Source organism: Triturus cristatus, chromosome 7, assembly GCF_964204655.1.
Source record: "Triturus cristatus chromosome 7, aTriCri1.1, whole genome shotgun sequence".
Lineage (NCBI taxonomy): Eukaryota > Metazoa > Chordata > Amphibia > Caudata > Salamandridae > Triturus > Triturus cristatus.
In genome coordinates this window covers 98,614,513-98,633,424 of record NC_140590.1, presented here as the reverse complement: position 1 = coordinate 98,633,424, position 18,912 = coordinate 98,614,513, and the positions used below count along the sequence as shown (strand labels likewise).

Sequence of the window (18,912 nt, the reverse complement as noted above, 5' to 3'; positions counted from 1 at the left end):
AACTATAACATGTGTGAAACCTATGGTTTTTTCAGTGAATTTGCAAGGTTTTTTAAATGCTAATTCCTAACTATAACGTGTGTGAAACCTATGGTTTTTTCAGTGAATTTGTACGTTTTTTTAAATGCTAAGTTACTTTACGCCATTCGTGGCGTGCGCGCCCACTTAACGCAGTTCGTTCCGTGCGCGCACGGTGCGCTTCGCGCCGCGCGCCCACTTTACGCAGTTAGTGCGGTGCACGCACGGTGGGCACGCGGTGCGCTACGCGCACCGCGTGCCCACGTTACGCTAGATGGGCCATGTACGCACGATGCGCTTCGCGCACCGTGCGCACATGGAGGACATATGATGCACTTCGTTTTGAAAGGTAATATTTTAATTTTTCGTTTGTGTAATAAGCCATGCACAAATGGTGCCCTTCGGGCAACATTTGCACATGGGGTGGAGAGAGTGTGGATAATTTTTATTTTTATTTTATTTTTTTAAAATATTTTAGTTTAACTCAAATATAATAAGCCAGGCTCCATTGGTGCCCTTCAGGCACCAATAGCACACGGGGTGTGGAGAGTGTGGATAATTTTTTTTTTTTAGAATTTTTTACCGTACGCGTACGGTAAGCGTAATCGGCGAAAATAGCGAAAAAATAAAAATTCCGTTTTGGGCCTTGGGGGATCTTTGGGGACTCCCTCAACATTGCTATGTTGGTGGGAGCTGTCTAAACAGCCCCTTTACATGTTTTTGTGCTTTATATTTTAAACATCCCTTTCAGTGCGAGAGAGAAAATGGCGGCCGACGCTTCCTGGTTTCGGCCGATTCGAATGTTTACTAAGATCTAAGAGCCAATCAGAATCGCGCTCGCGCACGCCACCGTACGCGTACGGTAAGCGTACCGTAAGCGCACCGTAAGCTGGCTCAGATATATATATTGATTTAAAGGCTATTTTCTCAGAATCTACTGAACAGATTTACACCAAACCTACAAAAGGCACTTCCTTGACCTGAGGACTACCTCTCTGCCAAATTTCTAGTAATTCTGTTCAGCCGTTCGGGCTGTAGCCCTGTCTAAAGTTCCTATGGAAAAATGCATGGGAAAAACGCGTTTTGGGACCCCCCTTTTATCTCAGCCCCCGCTTGACGAATCCCCCCGAGACTTTCAGGGAAGGAGCGGAGCGTAGCGCCCCACCTATTTTGAAAAATTCGCGAGGATTCGTTGACCGGCGCCAAAGTTATTCAAAATAGAATGTTGCGGATTTCCTATGGAAACGTGGTCCTAACTATAACTACCTACTGGTGACCGCCAGTAGGTAATATAGATATATATATATGTTCATGTACACTGAAAAAAAGAAAGGTTACTGGGATGTTATAGATGGGCTCAGATTTCTCTCGTACAAAACCATTTAAATTCAGCATTCATAGATAACTATAACTTACACCCCCACAGTTCACTGCTTATGACCTCACATTTTACATCACTCATGACATGGTCAGTGACATCACTAGTGACATCTCACATGGCATCACTGATGACAACATCCATTAAAGGGAGTGTTTTCTAAATGTTTGAGTGTTAAATATATATAGTAAGCTACTACACAACTTAAATTAGTATACTCTGTGTACTAGTAATGAGTGATACTATGTCTAACATAATACGTGAGTGGTTGTGTGACTGTATGTATCCATATCTGAGTCGCTGTGTAGGTGTGTGAGTTACTGTATGGGTGAGTGAGTGGCTATGTGAGAGGCTGTTTAGGTGAGTCAATGGGTGTGTGTTTGTGGCTGTATGGGTGAGTGGGTGTGTGAGTGGCTTTGTGAGTAGTTATATGGGTGAGTGAGTGGGTTTGTCAGTGGTGTACGGGTGAGTGAGTGTGTATGTGTGAGGCATGTAAAATGTGAGGTATGGTGTATATGAATGGCTTTAAGTGGTGTATGGATGAGTGAGTGGGTGTATAAATGGTGTATGGGTGATTCAGTGGGTGTGTGAGTGACTCTGGGTGACAGAATGTGGTTATATGGGTGTCTTCTATCAGTGACTGTATAGTTGAGTGTGTACATGTGTTATTTGTTAGTACCTCTAGGAGTAAGTGAGTGAGTGTATGGTTGAATGAGTGGCTGTGAGTGACAGTGTGGGTGAGTGATTAGGTGTGTGAGTAGCTGTATGGGTGAGTGAGCCAGTGTGTGAGTGGTTGTATTGGTATATGAGCAGGCGTGTAACTATCTGTATGGCTGTATGTGTGAGTGCCTATATTGGTGAGTGAGTGGGTACATGAGTAGCTATATGGGTGAGAGTGGTTATGTGAGTGGCTGTATGAGTGAGTGGATCTGTAAGTGGCTCTATGGATCATTGATAGGGTGTGTGAGTACTTGCATGGGTCTGTGAATAGGTATGTGATTAGTTGTGTAGGAGTGTGTGTATGAGAGGTTGTATGGGGGTTTGAGTAGGTGTGTGACTGGTTTGGGGGATGATGTCATCAGTGATGCCACTGACCATGTTGTGCGCGATGTAATATCTGAGGTAATAAGCAGTGCTTTGCAGGGGCATACGTTATAGTTATCTCAGGTAACTAGAACTGCTGAATTTCAATGGTTTTGTATGAGTGAAATCTGAGCCTCATTATAGCGTCCCTTTATCCTCTGGTCTTTCAGTGAATTTCTAAGGTTTTTTTTTTTAAATTCTATTTTCTAACTATAACATCCCTGTAACCTATAGTTTTTCAGTGAATTCCTATAACGTCTTTCTAATCTTTGTTTTTTTAAGTGAATTGTGAAGTTTTTACAAATATTTTTCCAATCTGAAATCGCTAATCTTTGACAGTGAGTACATGGGAGACTTCATGAGTGTCTCAGTGGGTGAATTAGTGTCTGAGTAGGTTTGTAAGTGGATGTGACAGAGTATAATAGTGAGGCTGTAAGTTGGTGTATGAGTGTCTGAACGGGTCTGTGACTGGGTGTATGACTGAGTGTGTATGCCACTGGACGCTTGAGTGTCTAAGTAGATGTATGTGTCGGTGTATGGGTCTCTGAGTGGGTCTGTGACTGGGTGTTTGAGTGTGTTTGTCAGTGGATACTTTTTTCCAAAATGTGCTGGAAGGTAAGAATGGAATCTCACTTGCTTATTTATTGAAGACACCTTTAGAGATGCAATTAAAGTAAGAGGTTTACTAAGACAACACAGAAACACTGTAATTCTAATGGAAATACATTTTAAACTTCTTTTGAATGTATTTTGCGGCTTTGCAGCAGCAGCGCAGCATGAGAGTGAAGGTGTTGCAATGTGAGTGCAAAGGAGTCACGCACCCCATGTGGCTCAAAAACTAATGGATTTGATTGGTTGAAAAGTATTGCATTAAGAATACAGTGAGCCCAACCGTTTCTTTTAGATTTTGCAACCTCTGGATGTGTCTCACAGAGCTCTGCTGCACATTTAATTTTAGTTTTCTTCTGATGTTTTTTAAAAAGGAAAATTAAAACTCCTCCAATTTTACCACCTGAGGAGAGCAGCACCAGTTCATCGGATGAACACATCCCAAGAAGCAGAGCACTGTCTGGGACTTCTTTACCATCCTTTTAGGAGAGAAGAACGTCAGTGTTCGAAAAATCACTTGCACATTGTGCAACATGGTGTTGTCTCGTGGTTCTGAGATGAAAATACTCATGTGGCGCCACAGATATGCTGAAGCATTTTCGGATAATTCATTCCACCAAATCACTGATGGAGAAACAGAAGAGGGAAAATCTACCAGCATCATCAGACAATGTTTAGCCTAGTACATAATTGGCTGTCACTCTTGCTAGTCCAGCTGCAAACTGGGTGCTTGAATTTGCATCTGCTGGATAATTCTTCCTAAGATGCGTGTACAATCCTGACAGTGGTCGCTGCACTTGTCATTCGTCAAGTTGTTTTTTTTGGTCACAAAATGTTACTCTCAGCTTTGTGCTTTACATTTGAAAAAATACAAAAAACCTTTTTTTCTAAATGGTTCTTGTAAGAAACGCCTATTCTGGTTAAAGAAAGTCTAATGTTATGTATGTTTGTATGTCCCCATGTGAGTGGCTATATGTGTAAGTGAGGGTGTGCAGGGCTACCTGTACCAAGTAATTGAATTTCCAACAATGATATGGAACTCGTTCCTCTGGAAACAGAACTTCAAAACACAAATGAAAGACAAATATCAAGTCAGCCTAACACCGATGTCTACATCAAATTGCCTCAACAAGAGACACCTGCCAGTTCAACAAAACCTGCTGGGCTACCAAAGATAGATCAAACTGCATCTGGATACTTCATCGATTTTGATACCTTCTCTCTTGATTCTAATGAACCTGAGACAATGCCAGCTCCAGTTTCCTGTAAGCAACACATTTGTGAATTCTACATCTTTCTGAAAAAGACTTACTTAGTATCACCCTGGGGCAAGCTCTGGATCATAACTGGAATATTGTTCTTTCTGTTCTGGATTGGGCTAGTGACTGTTTTTTTGCTTACTCGTGAATGGAAAATATCTCCCAGAACGCTCTGCAGTATCCAATGTGAACTTGGTCCTGAAACCTCATACATCATCTCATCTGGAACAAAGAAACTTGTTTTCCGTGAACATTACAGCTGTTCTAATACCTGATTGTATAGTTTGGGACAAGGTTGACTATGCTGTATTTGGCCCTACTGAGCTTTTGAAAATACCAAATTTATTTAAACTTTCTCTAAATTATATCATTACCTCCAGTACATTTTCTGATGATTGGGATTTTGAAACTGTAAATAACATGGCGTCTGATTTGGAACAATCCGCTGCATTTTTAGACAATGAAATGTTAGAGGACACATCTGATTTTGATAGCATGTACTGTTACCAACATTATGGTCATCCCTTTTTACACAAATCCAGTATCCCAAGAAATATCTTCATATACCACCAATGGGAACATTGCCCAATACCACCAAAAGTTAGTTCAAAAACATTTGCATAGAAGTTTTCCTATTTTTCAGGGTTAACACTTCAGGCCCGACCTCATTTTACTATGAGTTTGCATCTACACCGCAAAGAAAAATATGCTGAATAACACCAAGCAGATTTTTTCAGCTTCCTTTATTTCCTAACTGTCTGAACAGGGTTTCGACTTATGGAAGGACACAGTAGACACAAAATCAGTCTGGGGTTCAAAAGAAAGGCAAGTTCAAGGAACAGAAGCACTATTTACAGCGTGCCTCATTCCGCAACAAATAATATTTTTGAATGAAACTGTGCAACAGACTACCTGTCTTGGACTAGCCAAGAACAATGATTTGAACACACCTCGGATTCCCACACCTCCACACATCATGTGAAGGGGATACAATAATTGACATCATGTAGTACAATACATCAGCTCCCAATTGGAAGGGATTGACCCTCGGGTAGGTCACTTCTCCACCGCTGCAGCTCCGCTCCGCCTGCCTGATTGCTGTGTCCCGCCAGTTCAGTGCGTCTGTGCCCCGTGTGTGCCTGCCCGCCCCCCTTCTCGTTCTGTAACCCCATTTTGACTGCGTGAGTGTGCCTGCCCGCCCCCCTTTCATTTTGTACCCTGTATGAACGAGTGACTTTTGGTGTTTGACTGAGTGACTGCTTTTTTTCTCGCTCCCGTCTTTCCCGCCGCTGTCTCCAGTGCGGCCCCGCCCCCCTGCTCCCATTGGCTCATACCCTCCCACCTCCCAGCTGACCCCTCCTCCCCTCTTATGGCGACCGCTGCGCGGCCGCGCCACTGGCGCGCCGACGGCAAGCCAGTCTGTGCCCGTCCGCGCCGAGACCGCACCCAGCGCCAGGAACCCTGGACCTCGACGAAGCCAACGCACCCGACGAACCTACGACGCCGCCACCCTCCGCGCACTCAACACCGGCCGGAACCCCGCCTGCCACCTGGCCACCCCGAAACGCACCCACGGACCCTTCACCTGCCAAGAGTGCAAATTCACCTGCAGCCGTCCCGGGCCGGCACCAGCCAAGCCTACCACCAGCAAGAATCACCTCAAGTGCATCCTGCTCAACACCCGCTCCGTCCACCGACACGCAGTCGAACTCTGGAACCTCCTAGACACTACAGCACCCGACGTCGCCTTCCTCACAGAGACCTGGATGAACGCCTCCTCAGCCCCTGACATCACCATAGCCATCCCGGACGGCTACAAGATCACCCGGAGGGAGCGCACCAACCAAACCGGAGGCATAGCCATCGTCCACAGAAACACAATCCGCATCACGACCAACTCGGAAGACACCATCACAGCCGCCGAACACCTGCACTTCCAGATACACACCGACCCCAGAACCACCCTAATCTACAGACCCCCGGGACCACGCACTCAATTCAGCGAAGCCATCGCAGACTTCATTAGCCCGCACGCCCTCACCTCCCCAGACTACATCCTCCTAGGAGACCTCAACTTCCACCTGGAGAACAACAATGACAGCAATACCACCACCCTGCTGGACAACCTCGCCAACCTCGGACTCGAGCAACTGGTGAACACCCCCACCCACTACGCCGGCCACACGCTTGACCCCGTCTTCTCCTCCAGCAAGTACATCTCCTTCAGCCACTCCACCGGACTCCACTGGACAGACCACAGCTGCGTCCACTTCTCCTTCAGGAAAACCACGACCCACCACCACCCGCAACAGGCCCCCCGCAGAAGCTGGAGCAAGATCACCGCCGACCAGCTCACCACCTCCCTCAGCCTGAACTCTCCCACCATCACGAAAGACCCCAACGAAGCAGCCCGCAACCTCGCACAATGGCTTGCCAACTGCGCCGACGAACTCGCACCACTGAAGAAACCACCCAGCAGACCCCACAGCAAGAAAGCCCCGTGGTTCACCGACGACCTCATAAACTCGAAGAAAACCTGCCACTCCCTGGAGAAAACCTGGCGCCAGGATCAGACAACAGAGAACATGACAGCCCTCAAGAACGCCACCCACAAGCACCACCAACTGATCCACACCACCAAGAGAAATACATACAAACAACGTCTGGACAACAACACCCACAACAGCAAGGAACTCTTCAGCATCGTCAAAGAGCTCTCCAACCCCAGCGCCTGCAACAACGACATTACACCCTCGCAAGACCTCTGCGACTCACTCGCCTCGTTCTTCCACCGCAAGATCGCCGACATACACGACAGCTTCGGCACTCAGACCACGCACACAACCACTGAACACGCGCACCCAACCGCCACCCTCTGCGCTTGGACCCCGGTCAACACCGAAGACGCCGCCCGCACAATGAGCACCATCCACTCCGGCTCCCCTACAGACCCATGCCCACACCACATCTTCAACAAAGCGGACTCCATCATCGCACCCCAACTCCGGGACGTCATCAACAGCTCCTTCACATCCGCCACCTTCCCGGAGAGCTGGAAACACGCCGAGATCAGCGCCCTCCTGAAAAACCCACCGCGGACCCCACGTACCTCAAGAACTTCCGACCCATCTCGCTCCTCCCTTTTCCTGCCAAAGTCATTGAGAAGACGGTCAACAAACAACTCTCCGCCTTCCTCAAGGCAAACGGACCCCTTGACCCGTCACAGTCCGGTTTCCGAGCAAACCACAGCACCGAGATTGCCCTCATCGCAGCTACCGACGACATCAGGTCAATGCTCGACAACGGGGAAACCACCGCCCTCATTCTCCTGGATCTCTCAGCAGCCTTCGACATGGTATGCCACCACGCCCTGATGCAACGCCTCAGCGTCACCGGAATCCAAGGCGCGGCCCTGGAGTGGATCATCTCGTTCCTCGCCGGAAGAACCCAGAGAGTCCGCCCCCCCCCGTTCCTGTCCGCGGCTACCGAAGTCATCTGCGGCGTCCCACAAGGATCCTCGCTCAGCCCCACCCTCTTCAACGTCTACATGAGCCCCCTCGCAACCATCGCACGCAAACACAACCTCAACATCATCTCCTACGCCGACGACACACAGCTGATCCTCTCCCTCACCAACGACCCAAACACCGCCAGAACCAGCCTCCAGGAAGGGATGAGAGACGTCACGGAATGGATGAAGCTCAGCCGTCTGAAACTGAACTCAGACAAAACGGAAGTCCTCATCCTGGGACCATCCCCCTCTGCCTGGGACGACTCCTGGTGGCCACCCGCCCTGGGCACCGCCCCCAAACCCACAGACCACTCACGCAACCTGGGCTTCATCCTGGACTCCTCCCTCACGATGACCAGCAAGTCAACGCCATCTCAGCATCCTGCTTCAACACCCTGCGCCTGCTCCGAAAAATCTTCCGATGGATCCCCACCGCAACCAGGAAGACGGTCACCCAGGTCCTTGTCACCAGCCGCCTGGACTACGGAAACACCCTCTACGCCAGAACCACAGCCAAGCTCCAGAAAAGTCTACAGCGCATACAGAACGCCTCGGCAAGACTCATCCTGGACATCCCCCGCCACATCTCTGCCCATCTGAAAGATCTGCACTGGCTCCCCGTCAGCAAAAGTATCACATTCCGACTCCTCACCCACGCACACAAGGCTTTCCACAACGCGGGCCCCAGGTACCTCAACAACCGACTCGCATTCTACACACCAACCCGCCAGCACCGCTCCGCCAGCCTCGCCCTCGCCACCATCCCACGAATTCGCAAAGCCACCGCCGGAGGAAGATCCTTCTCCTATCTGGCAGCCAAGACATGGAACTCCCTCCCCACCCACCTCCGACTGACCCAGGACCATTTCGCCTTCAGGAAACAACTCAAGACCTGGCTGTTCGAGCAGTAGCGACCCCCCCCCCCTTCCCCCAGCGCCTTGAGACCCTTACGGGTGAGTTGCGCGCTCTACAAATTCCTTGATTGATTGATTGATTGATTGATGGTTAGTTTGGCCCACAGACACAAACAGATGTCAACCAAGATTCAGGGGTACAACCGAAGGGCTTAGTATCCATAGGCCAGACCCACAATATGTACAAAGAGAACACATGGGGTAGTGACATCATACAGTGTTGGGAAGATGTGCCTCGATTGGCTAAAAACCTTGACACTGTCCAAGTTGAAACAGCACTTAGCCCTACTCTCAGACAAGGTGGATTTAAGGCCCTCCTAAATATAGCCGTGAACTGGTACTTGGACAAGCAATCCCCATTGGCATGCACACCCACCCGGGGATCGGATCCACCCGGGAACACGTCACCTCCTCAAGCCTGCTCCCAAGGCAAATCGCTCGTCACGCGTGGCTACGCTTGCATCAGGAGCCACGCCGCCGGTAGGCAATCAGCCGCAGATCCCGCTGGAATCGCTGGCTCCAGTCAGTGGGAGCCGCCATCTTGCAGTCCAAGGGCCTCAGGGGCTCCAGAGTCAGGACAGACCCCAGGCTCAGCAGGGCAACACTCTCCCCGGGCAAATCTCTTGTCACGCGGGGCTCCGATTGCACCAGGAGCCACGCAGCTGGCAGTCACGCAGCAGCACGATTCGCCGAAGTCACAGACTTCAGTCAGGGGGAGCCACCATCTTGCAGGCTGAGGGCCTCGAGGGATTTGGAGTCGGAGCGGGCTCCAGGCTCAGCAGGGCAGCAGTTTGAACCACCGTTACACTGTACCAGCTGCAGGGGATGTCAGCATGCAGGTTTAAGGTATGGATGGCAGCCGAAGGCAGTAGGATTCGAAGCCGATGACAGAGGGGTCCGGAGCACTCTTAGAGTGCAATTGCCATCTTTACGCTTCAGGCTGCGCCTCCAAGATTCCTCCCCTTGTTAAGACGTATTATTATATAATAGCAGATATAAGAGTCTATAAAAGAAAACATAAGACCACATACTACAAAGTGCATATTATAAATAGGTTTGCTGCCTCAAGAGTAGCTTCTATCTTAGAGATATTGATGTACACCAACCTGTCAAGAAAAAACCGATAGTTACATGTTTCACTTCGAGTTTATTTCATTGGTGTGTGTGAGGGAGAGAGATTGCTTTTATGAGTCTTTTTCCGTTAACCATTATGTGATGTCAGTTTCTGTGTTATTGGCAGTATGTAAAACGGCATTGCACCACCTAGTCGTTGATTTTTATTAAAAAAAATGTCATCTGTTCTTCTTATTCTCTACTAAATATGTTGGCCTCTGTTTTTGCTGTCCACTCCCTTGAGGTTTATGTTTTTTCTCCCCAACTCTCTCTTATTTCAGATAAACAAAATGTGTCAGCAGCAATAAAGGGATGTGACATTGGCGTCATTTACAACCATCAGTACCAATCAGGCGTAATCATTGCCTCCCATAGACGTGTGACAGTTTACACCTGCATTGAAGACTTCTGTAACGGAATGGTGACTGAAGACTATCTTCGAAAGCCGCCACTCAGCAAACCAGGTAATTCTCTTTGTAGTAACAACATTTCTAACATATTCCCTTTGAAAAGATATGTCGAAGGTACATTTCACAACAGGGTCCCTGTAGGTTAAAAAGTGAATATGATACGATTATAATAACTGGTCTCATTTATGAAAAGGCCATTAACCGTGGCTCTTAATAGGAATTATGTCAGTGAAGAAGAAAGAGTTCAAGAACTACATCATGGCTCCTCAACACCGGAGTCTACCTCAATGAGAGAGAATTTCACTCACATGAAAGTTCCAACAGATCAATGCACTACTGTATGGAGTGAACTCATTGACTTAGTCCACTTCTAGAGTTTTACAAGAATCCCCTCACCTTCTCCATTTATATTTATTTATTTATAAGAAACTAAAATGTCACAGTAAACCATGGGATTGGTAGTCTATATCAGTATCTTTTAGGGTTTCTTTAACCATTCTATATTTAAAAAATAGATCAAGGCAAGCCCTAAGGTACGCTCATACTTTTAATAAAACCATGTTTGTTAAGCAAATAAACAGAAACTACAATAATTTATTCAAAAATGATCTACTTTAACCAGTGCTTAATTTGTACAGTAAAGAGTTCCGGTGCCTAAAGCACTGCTCAGAAGCGTGCAATAGGGGTTATTAAATGTCAGCACGCCGAAGAGCAAGGCAGCGTTTCCTGACTACACCTCTGGCCTCTTTAATCCACTGCCAGACACTTATATGTTACATGTCCCTGAAGTCCTGACCAGTGGGTTAATCAGCTGGACCCTGACAGCGCCTGGATACCCTAATGGGTGGCAAGTAACGCTCTACAAATCCACTGATTGGTTGATTTATATCTGAACATAAGTAAGGCATAAAGGATGAAACATTTCTAGGCAGTCCAAACAAAAACTTTGATATTAAAATATTATAGTCACTGTACACAAATGGTCCTCCCAAGTAAATCCAATAATATTTAAAAGTGAAAAAAAAACATTTCAAATACGACCATACAAGTAGGTAAAGTACAATAGAATCGATATAAGCATAGATTTTGCGGAATCACCCACTACTCCTGTTAATTAAATCCGAAAAATAGGGTCATCATACTTAGTGCAAAAACACAAACAAATAAAGTGCTACAGCCCCTGCCTTATCCATACTTATTCGTCCACAGTTCATCATGCCTGTGTCTCCCCACCTGTGATGGGGAGCAAAACACTCGGACCATATGCAGCCAAGCATACAAATCTAGTGTAATAATGAGCGACTTGTGCAAACAAACATCCTAAAGTGCCAGTGCTTGTCGAATTCCCTTTCGACGACTACCTCCCACAACCTCATTCAATGGTAAAAAGGCACCAGGGCTGTTGGAATCTCCTCAGTGATTATTCATTTTAGCACATGAATATTCAAGTTGTCTCACCCTAGTCATCTTAGCTTGCTATTGAAGAAACAAGGAGCACCTTGTCGATTTCCACAATGGTAAAATCTGTGATCGTGCAACTGAGACTGATAAAAAGATACACTGTTGTTCACTTATCAAAAATACACCATTAATACCAGAAACGTCAAAAAGAACTCACTGTCCATCTTAACTCACCTTTTTACCAACGTTTTGGCTTATAAACTTAAATATTTGGCCATAAAAAGATTCCAAAACTGGACTAGTATAAAAATATGATCTCCTTGCACAGGTGTGCTATATCTGAAATGTTGATTAGAACATTAGGGAAACATTTATGTAGTAATTGGGGCGTATAATACAGCATCCATCTAGCAAAAAAAAAATATTTTGAATTTTACCTACTAGTCCAGCCAAAAGAAAAAATAATAAAATAATAATAATATTTGGGCTTTCAAAATCAATGGTGTATTAGGAAATATGTGTACAGTTAATTTACAGTATTTGCATTTTGTTTTGTTAGAAAACAATTGACGTCCCACAGGAGCCTTTCCTTTCACTCGCAGTATCCCAGAAGATTAACAGATAGTTCACTTTACAGAATTCTCTAACCTTTCAGCCAGAGGTTTAGGTTAATAGAATGCACAGGTATTTCTGAGCAGACAGAGCCTGACATTTGACCTCTGTCTTTCAACACAAAGCAAATGTGACAAGATAAAAACGAAATTTAAAGGCATCTTTATTGTTCATTCACTTTCCAAATTCCAGCATGGTTAATTAGGGAACCCCTACTTCCAGTGCTCATTTGCAGACTGAGAGGGAGAGAGTTGCAGAGTTAGGCCACTGCCACTGAAAAGACCTTTCTTTCGGACAGAGCACTCCGAATTCTCTGCATTGTTAGCAGAAACACATATTTAGAACAAAGGTCATGACTGCTTGTAGGAAGCTGGCATTGTATATACTATACCAAAGTGAGGTATAGTGTGCACAGAGTCCAGTAGAACCCCAAAGGTAGGCAGAGGTAAAATTAGATAGAACTGTTATATTTCATATCAGTACCCTGACATGGGTTTAGACATCATCGTACTCTTTCCCTACATCGTCTCCCCTTCATTTCATATGAACAAGCCTCATAAGGACATAACTCCAAATAAGGACAGAATGCCTTCTAGGGACTGCACGCCTTATAAGGACTGAGGCCTTTTAAGGACTAAATCTTTCACCTAGTCCCATGACAAGGGTAGGTTTTTCCCAATCGATATTGCTAAGACGTCATCCTTAGCACATATGAACACTCTCAGGGTGCATACTTCAGCTCTCCTATCCACGCACAAAGGTTTAATCTCCTACGTCATCCTCAATCTGAACAATGGCTAACACAAGTACATAGACTGTATAAATATAGCACCTCTTGCTATCAGTAAGGAGGAGGGACCCGAAACTTCAAGGCAGGTCAAGTTTTTGCAGCTACGAGTGCGGCAATGCATTTCCTATAATGCCCCACGTAATGGAGGAGCCTATTTGGGCCGTGGAATTTGCATTTGAGATATTGAATGGAGTCCGAGACTACCGTCAGTGCACCTCTGAGGAAGAAGGCAAGCCCTTCGAAACGTGTCAGGTTTCATGGACGGAGCAGCTGCTGTATTGAATTGACAGTCAGGACATTTTCCATACCTCTTAATGAAGGCTTACACCTTTCATCTGTGTGGAGTGCTGCTTAAAGCTGGGGCAACCTTTGGAGCATGGATGATATATATATATATATTTATTTTACCTACTGGCGCTCGACAGTAGGTAGTTCTAATTAGGACCTAGTTTCCATAGGAAAAGCGTTTTTTGTTTTCCCAATAACTTTGGCGCCGGTTGACGAATCTTCGTGAAATTTTCAAAACTTGTGGCCCGCTCCAGTCAGCTCCTATCCCAAAGGTTTTATGGGCGATTTGCCAAGCGTGGGCCGAGAAAAAAGGGGGGTCCCAAAACGTGTTTTCTCCGTGTTATTTTCCATAGGAATCTTTAGAAACGGCTACAGCCCGAACTGCTGAACGGAATTACACTAAATTTGGCAAAAAGGTAGACCTTGTTTCAGAAAGAAATATTCTTCTTAAATGGTGTAAATCCGTTCAGTTGTTGCTGAGAAAATCAAAAAATAATAAATCCGATATATAGAGGCGCGGTGGATCCGCGGACCCTCATGACCACGCGCTTTATTCTAATTGGCTGTCAACACTCCAAACCAGGAAGTGTTGGCAGCCATTTTGTGATTAGGTAGAACCGAGTCACAAGAAAACAGGGAAACAAAGGTGAAAAATAAGAAAAGGGGTCAGGGTAGAAACATCCTGAACCCCTAGGCCTGCTCAGGGGGGGTCCCAGAAGGACCCCCAGGGTCAAAAAAAGCATTTTTTTGTTAAAAACAAATACTGGAATGTGCGCTGTGTGCGCGCATCCGGACGCACACAGCGCGTCCGGATGGGCTTCCTCGCTTTGTTAAATTTAAACCCCCGGGTGGGCCAGGTCCCGGGGGGATTTTGGAAATGTATAGCGGGGGCCCCTGCAGCCCCGGGGACCACCACCTCCCCGGGGCTCTCTTTTTTAAATTAAAAATACCTGTATGGGGGGGCTCGACCCCCCCCACATGTCCCAGGGACCACCACCTCCCCGGGGCACTAACTGTTTAAATGCGGGGGTCCATTATGGACCCCTGAGCCCCGGGGACCACCACCTCCCGGGGCATTGGAAAAGTTAGGAGGGGGGCTGTTAAGCCCCCCTCCTGGAGCCTTCATTAGCCCTGGGGACCGCCACCCCCCAGGGCCGGCTCCTGCAGTGTCCCGGGGTGCCCAACCCTGAGACGCTGCTGTTTGCTATGGTAGCAAACTCTGGTTTGGATTTTGGAAGAGAGAGCAGGAAACCTGCACTCTCTTCCAAAATCCAAAGCAGATTGCTTTTCCACACGGGGAGCTGCATGTCAGCATGCTTTTCCACATGGGGAGCTGCATGTCAGCAGCTCCCCATGTAGAAAAGCAATGCCGGCTTCTGCAGGACGCGGGAAGCCGGCGGGACCGTGGCGGCATTGGGGCTTTCCCCACGGTCCCCAACAAAGTGGCTAGGCCCCGGGGGATGGGGTCCCCGGGGCGTATATAAATTACTGGTAGGAGCCGGGTTTTTTGGGGGAAAAATTTGGAGTCGCGACCCTAGCACGGCTCTCAGCGTGACCCCTGGTGTGAACGCGAGGGTTGCGCGACTCTCAGCCCGGCCCCCTGCTGTGAACGCGAGGGGTGCGTGGCTCTCAGCGCGGCCCCCTGGTGTGAACACGAGGGGTGACCAACTCCCGGCGTGCCCCCCTGGTGTGAACGCGAGGGGTGCGTGACTCCCAGCACGGCCCCCTGGTGTGAACGCGAGGGGTGCGCGACTCCCACCAAAAATATTAAATGTTTTTATCATTATAAACCTAGGTTATATGTTAGGATACTGGGTGGCTCTAAAAAGAGCCCTTTTGTTTATTGGGAGATTTTGTAGCTACATGTAAGTACCGATGCAGAGTCTTAAGTTGTTGAGAAGGACTCACTCTGAAATGTACACCATCAGTCCTGTAGATGCCATCCATATTAAAACGCAGATTGTTGTTGTATATGGACCCCATACTATGGTCTCTGACATAAACAGAAACAGCTTTATTGACATTTTTTCTAGCTTTCTCAATCTGTGGACAAAATTGATTCGACCACTTCCATTTCTGTCTTTGGCATATGTTAGAATAGACAAAGGCAGTTTCTGGGAAAAGTAACATCAATTCCGCAAAGGTGTCCTTCATTAGCATTTCCAGATCTACCCCAGTCAATGTGCCTAGGTCATTCCCACCGCAGTGCACAATCATGAGGTCAGGGGGTTGGAGATGTAAAAAGGTTTTAACCAAAGGCATCAATTGGTGCCACTTTAATCCTCTTTGTGCAATCCATTTAATGTCCACATTTTGCAAAGCTAGATCTTTGTCAATACCTCTGTGTTAAGCATACCTTTTGCACCAGAAAACATAGCTGTGTCCCACAATACACACTCTAAGCATCTTGAAGGGAAGTCTGGATGCACTGAAAAGATGTCTGTAGCTAAAAGAAGGCAGTTGGTAGAATAAGAGGTATCTAAAATGGTGGATAAGATGCAGTTTTAAAAAAAGAAGAGAAATGATTGGTTGTTTAGAACATTATAGAGTGAAACATAGGGTGCATGTTTCTGTGTTTAAAAAGCATGTTTCTTATTGGTTATTAAAAAATGTTTGAAAGGTACATTAGATAGGATAAGCTGATAGTTTGGAAAGTCAAGCACACTTGCTGTTTGTATTTGCAACATAGTGTGCTGAACTTGTGACCTGTGAGTTCTGTTGAGTGTTCCATGAACAGTTACAATGGAAACAGGCGTTAAGCAGAATGGGGGTAGGGTTGGAAGGTATGTGTAGCATTAAAATGTGTACTTGTTATAAATATTAAAGTAATATGTTATTGTAGTGAGATTTCCCAAGTCAGTGTTATGGTTAGAAGTGGTGTATTAATTAAAAAAGTGGTAAAATTATTTTTAATATACTTTTGAACTCTCGTATGGATCCGCGGTTCCATCGCTTACGATGCACAGTCCAGGACTCCAGAAAATTCCAGAAGCAATTTTGTTTCAGTTAGAGGTCAGTTGGCAAGTGTTGATATGTGTAACCAATAGAAATGTGTTTTAGAATTTGAATTGACCTGGGAAGCAATGTGATTTGATATTTACATGTATATGTGTGGAGAATGAGAGGGAAACTTTGCCATTTTTTGGTTTTGCTAAGAGCAGTGCACTATATTCATTGTGTGCATAAGAAAATCTGCTGTGTGATTCTGATACTTCATAATCTACAAATCAATTTGAAAGGTGAGTTATCAATTTGTGAGGTGCCTTTGTTTTTAAACATAAAAAATAAATCATAAAATTTGAAGTTTGAGATATAGTTTGTTATGAAGAAATATTTATTGCAGTTTTTGTAATGTATTTAAATGATATTTAATATACATTTTGTATAGTATTATGTGTGTTTTGGAATAGGGATTGCTGATTATGACAGATTGTTTTAATGTGTGGATATGTTCATTAGTAGAATACTGCATAACTTTAGGTGTTGATTTCAAATTGGAAATGGATATGTAGAGTTAAGGTATTAGTGATGAGACTAGTTTTTATAAGTCTCTAAAGAGGTACAGTTAAAATATGCAATATCATTTTTGGTGTTTGGTTTCAATTTGGAGTTTGTTCTATGAATGTATATGGTGTAGATAGTGTTGTGGTAGAGAGACACCCATTTATGTTTTTCAGTGATATGGTGAGACTTATAGCATAGAAATGGGAATGGTTTCTGCTTTGTATTTAGCTAGGTGTAATATTAACAGTAGTTGTAGAAAGGTAAAGTAGCAGTAGAGAGTAATGCAGTACTTTAATCGTATGAGGAGCATCCTTGCAGAGCAGATATTGCCTTCTTAGTACTGAGACACTCCTCCAATCACCCATCGAGCACCATACACTAATACCTAAGTACTTATAAATTCTACATGCGCTCTGTTTGCAGCACTGTAATTTTTCCAGTTACTAGTTGTACTTATAAAATGCCCTAGCCAGTAATACTAGTACATTTACAATATTCTGTGCACTATGCATGCAGACCTCTAACCAGCTACATACCATTGATACCCAGTTAGTACCCATGCAGTCTAGGAATCCTCCTGTCTGTCCCATGCACTTCTTCAATTACCCATTCAGCCCTATCTACTTATGCTATCAGTCCGCCAATACCTAAGCACTTATAGACTCACCCTGCTCTGAACTTGCAGCACTGGAAGTGTCCAGTCACTATCCATATACTTGTACAGTGACTCAAGCATTAACACATGCAGTGCTACAGTCAAATGTGCACAATCTATGCAGGCCCCTAAGGCCCTGCAGACTACTGATTTACTCTTGCAATAACCCAGGTAGTACTCATGCAGTGCCCCTATCACACTGTCACTCTGTCCACTCTTGCAATCATCCTGACAGAACCATGTCCTTATCGAATCACTGTGCCAAAAAACAAGCACTTATAAACTCTCCCTGCTGTCAACTACCAGCACTGTAACTATCCAGTCACTATCCATGCACTTGTACAATGACTCAGGCATTAAGACACACAGTGTTACTGTCAAATGTGCACAATCTATTCAGGCCCCTAAGCCCCTGCAGACTACTGATTCACTCCTGCAATAACCCAGGTAGTAGCAATGCAGTGTCCCAATCACACTGTCACTCTCTCTCCACTCCTGCAATCATCCTGACAGAACCATGTCTTTATCTAATCACCGTGCAGAAACACAAGCACTTATTAACTCACCCTCTTGTCAACTACCAGCACTCTAACTATCCAGTCACTGTCCATGCACTTGTAGAATGACTCCGACATTAATTAAGACATGCAGTGCTACAGTCAAATGTACACAATCTATGCAGTCCCCTAACCCCATGCCTGCTACCGATTCACTCCTGCAAAAATCCAGGTAGTAGCCATACAGTTCAGCAATCACAGTGTCACTCTCTGTCCACTCCTGATATCATCCTGACAGAAGCATGTCTTTATCTAATCACTGTGCAGAAACACAAGCACTTATAAGCTCACCCTCCTGTCAACTACCAGCACTCTAACTGTCCAGTCACTGTCCATGCACTTGTAGAATGACTCGGGCATTAACACGCAGTGCTACAGTCAAATGTGCACAATCTATGCAGTCCTCTAACCCCATGCAGACTACTGATTCACTCCTACAAGTACCCATGAAGTGCAGTCATCACACTGTCACTCTCTGTACAGTCTTCCAATTACCCTGGGGCCGATTCACGGAACTAACTTAAGACAAAATCCTAAACTTACTACTTTTGGTATTCACAGAAGTTAGGATTTTGTCTTAAGTTTGTCTTAAGTGGAGAGGTGTGGCTCACTGGTTAGAGGCGGCAGATCCGCAAGCAGAGAATCGGCCAGGGACCAGGGTTCAATTCCCGACGCGGCAGGGTCGTGGACCAGGGTCAAAACGGACTCGATAATTCTCGCCTCGGTACCTACTCTAACCAGGAACACACTCGGCAACTCTGGGCATTAGCTTGCCTCATCTCCACAACGGCCCCCCACATTCGCTGGGGA

At 45.8% G+C, this 18,912-nt stretch overlaps 1 protein-coding gene across 5 annotated transcripts in view; it reads left to right on the top strand.

The window, feature by feature from the left end:
• Nucleotides 1-18,912, top strand: part of LOC146808914 (ly6/PLAUR domain-containing protein 3-like) — a 226,386-nt gene that overhangs the window by 83,283 nt on the left and 124,191 nt on the right. For all 5 annotated transcript variants that reach the window (XM_085615720.1, XM_085615717.1, XM_085615721.1 and 2 more), the window contains one exon: nucleotides 10,167-10,349. In XM_085615720.1, coding sequence (XP_085471846.1) covers nucleotides 10,167-10,349 — 183 coding nt within the window. The remainder of the gene's footprint in view (nucleotides 1-10,166; nucleotides 10,350-18,912) is intronic.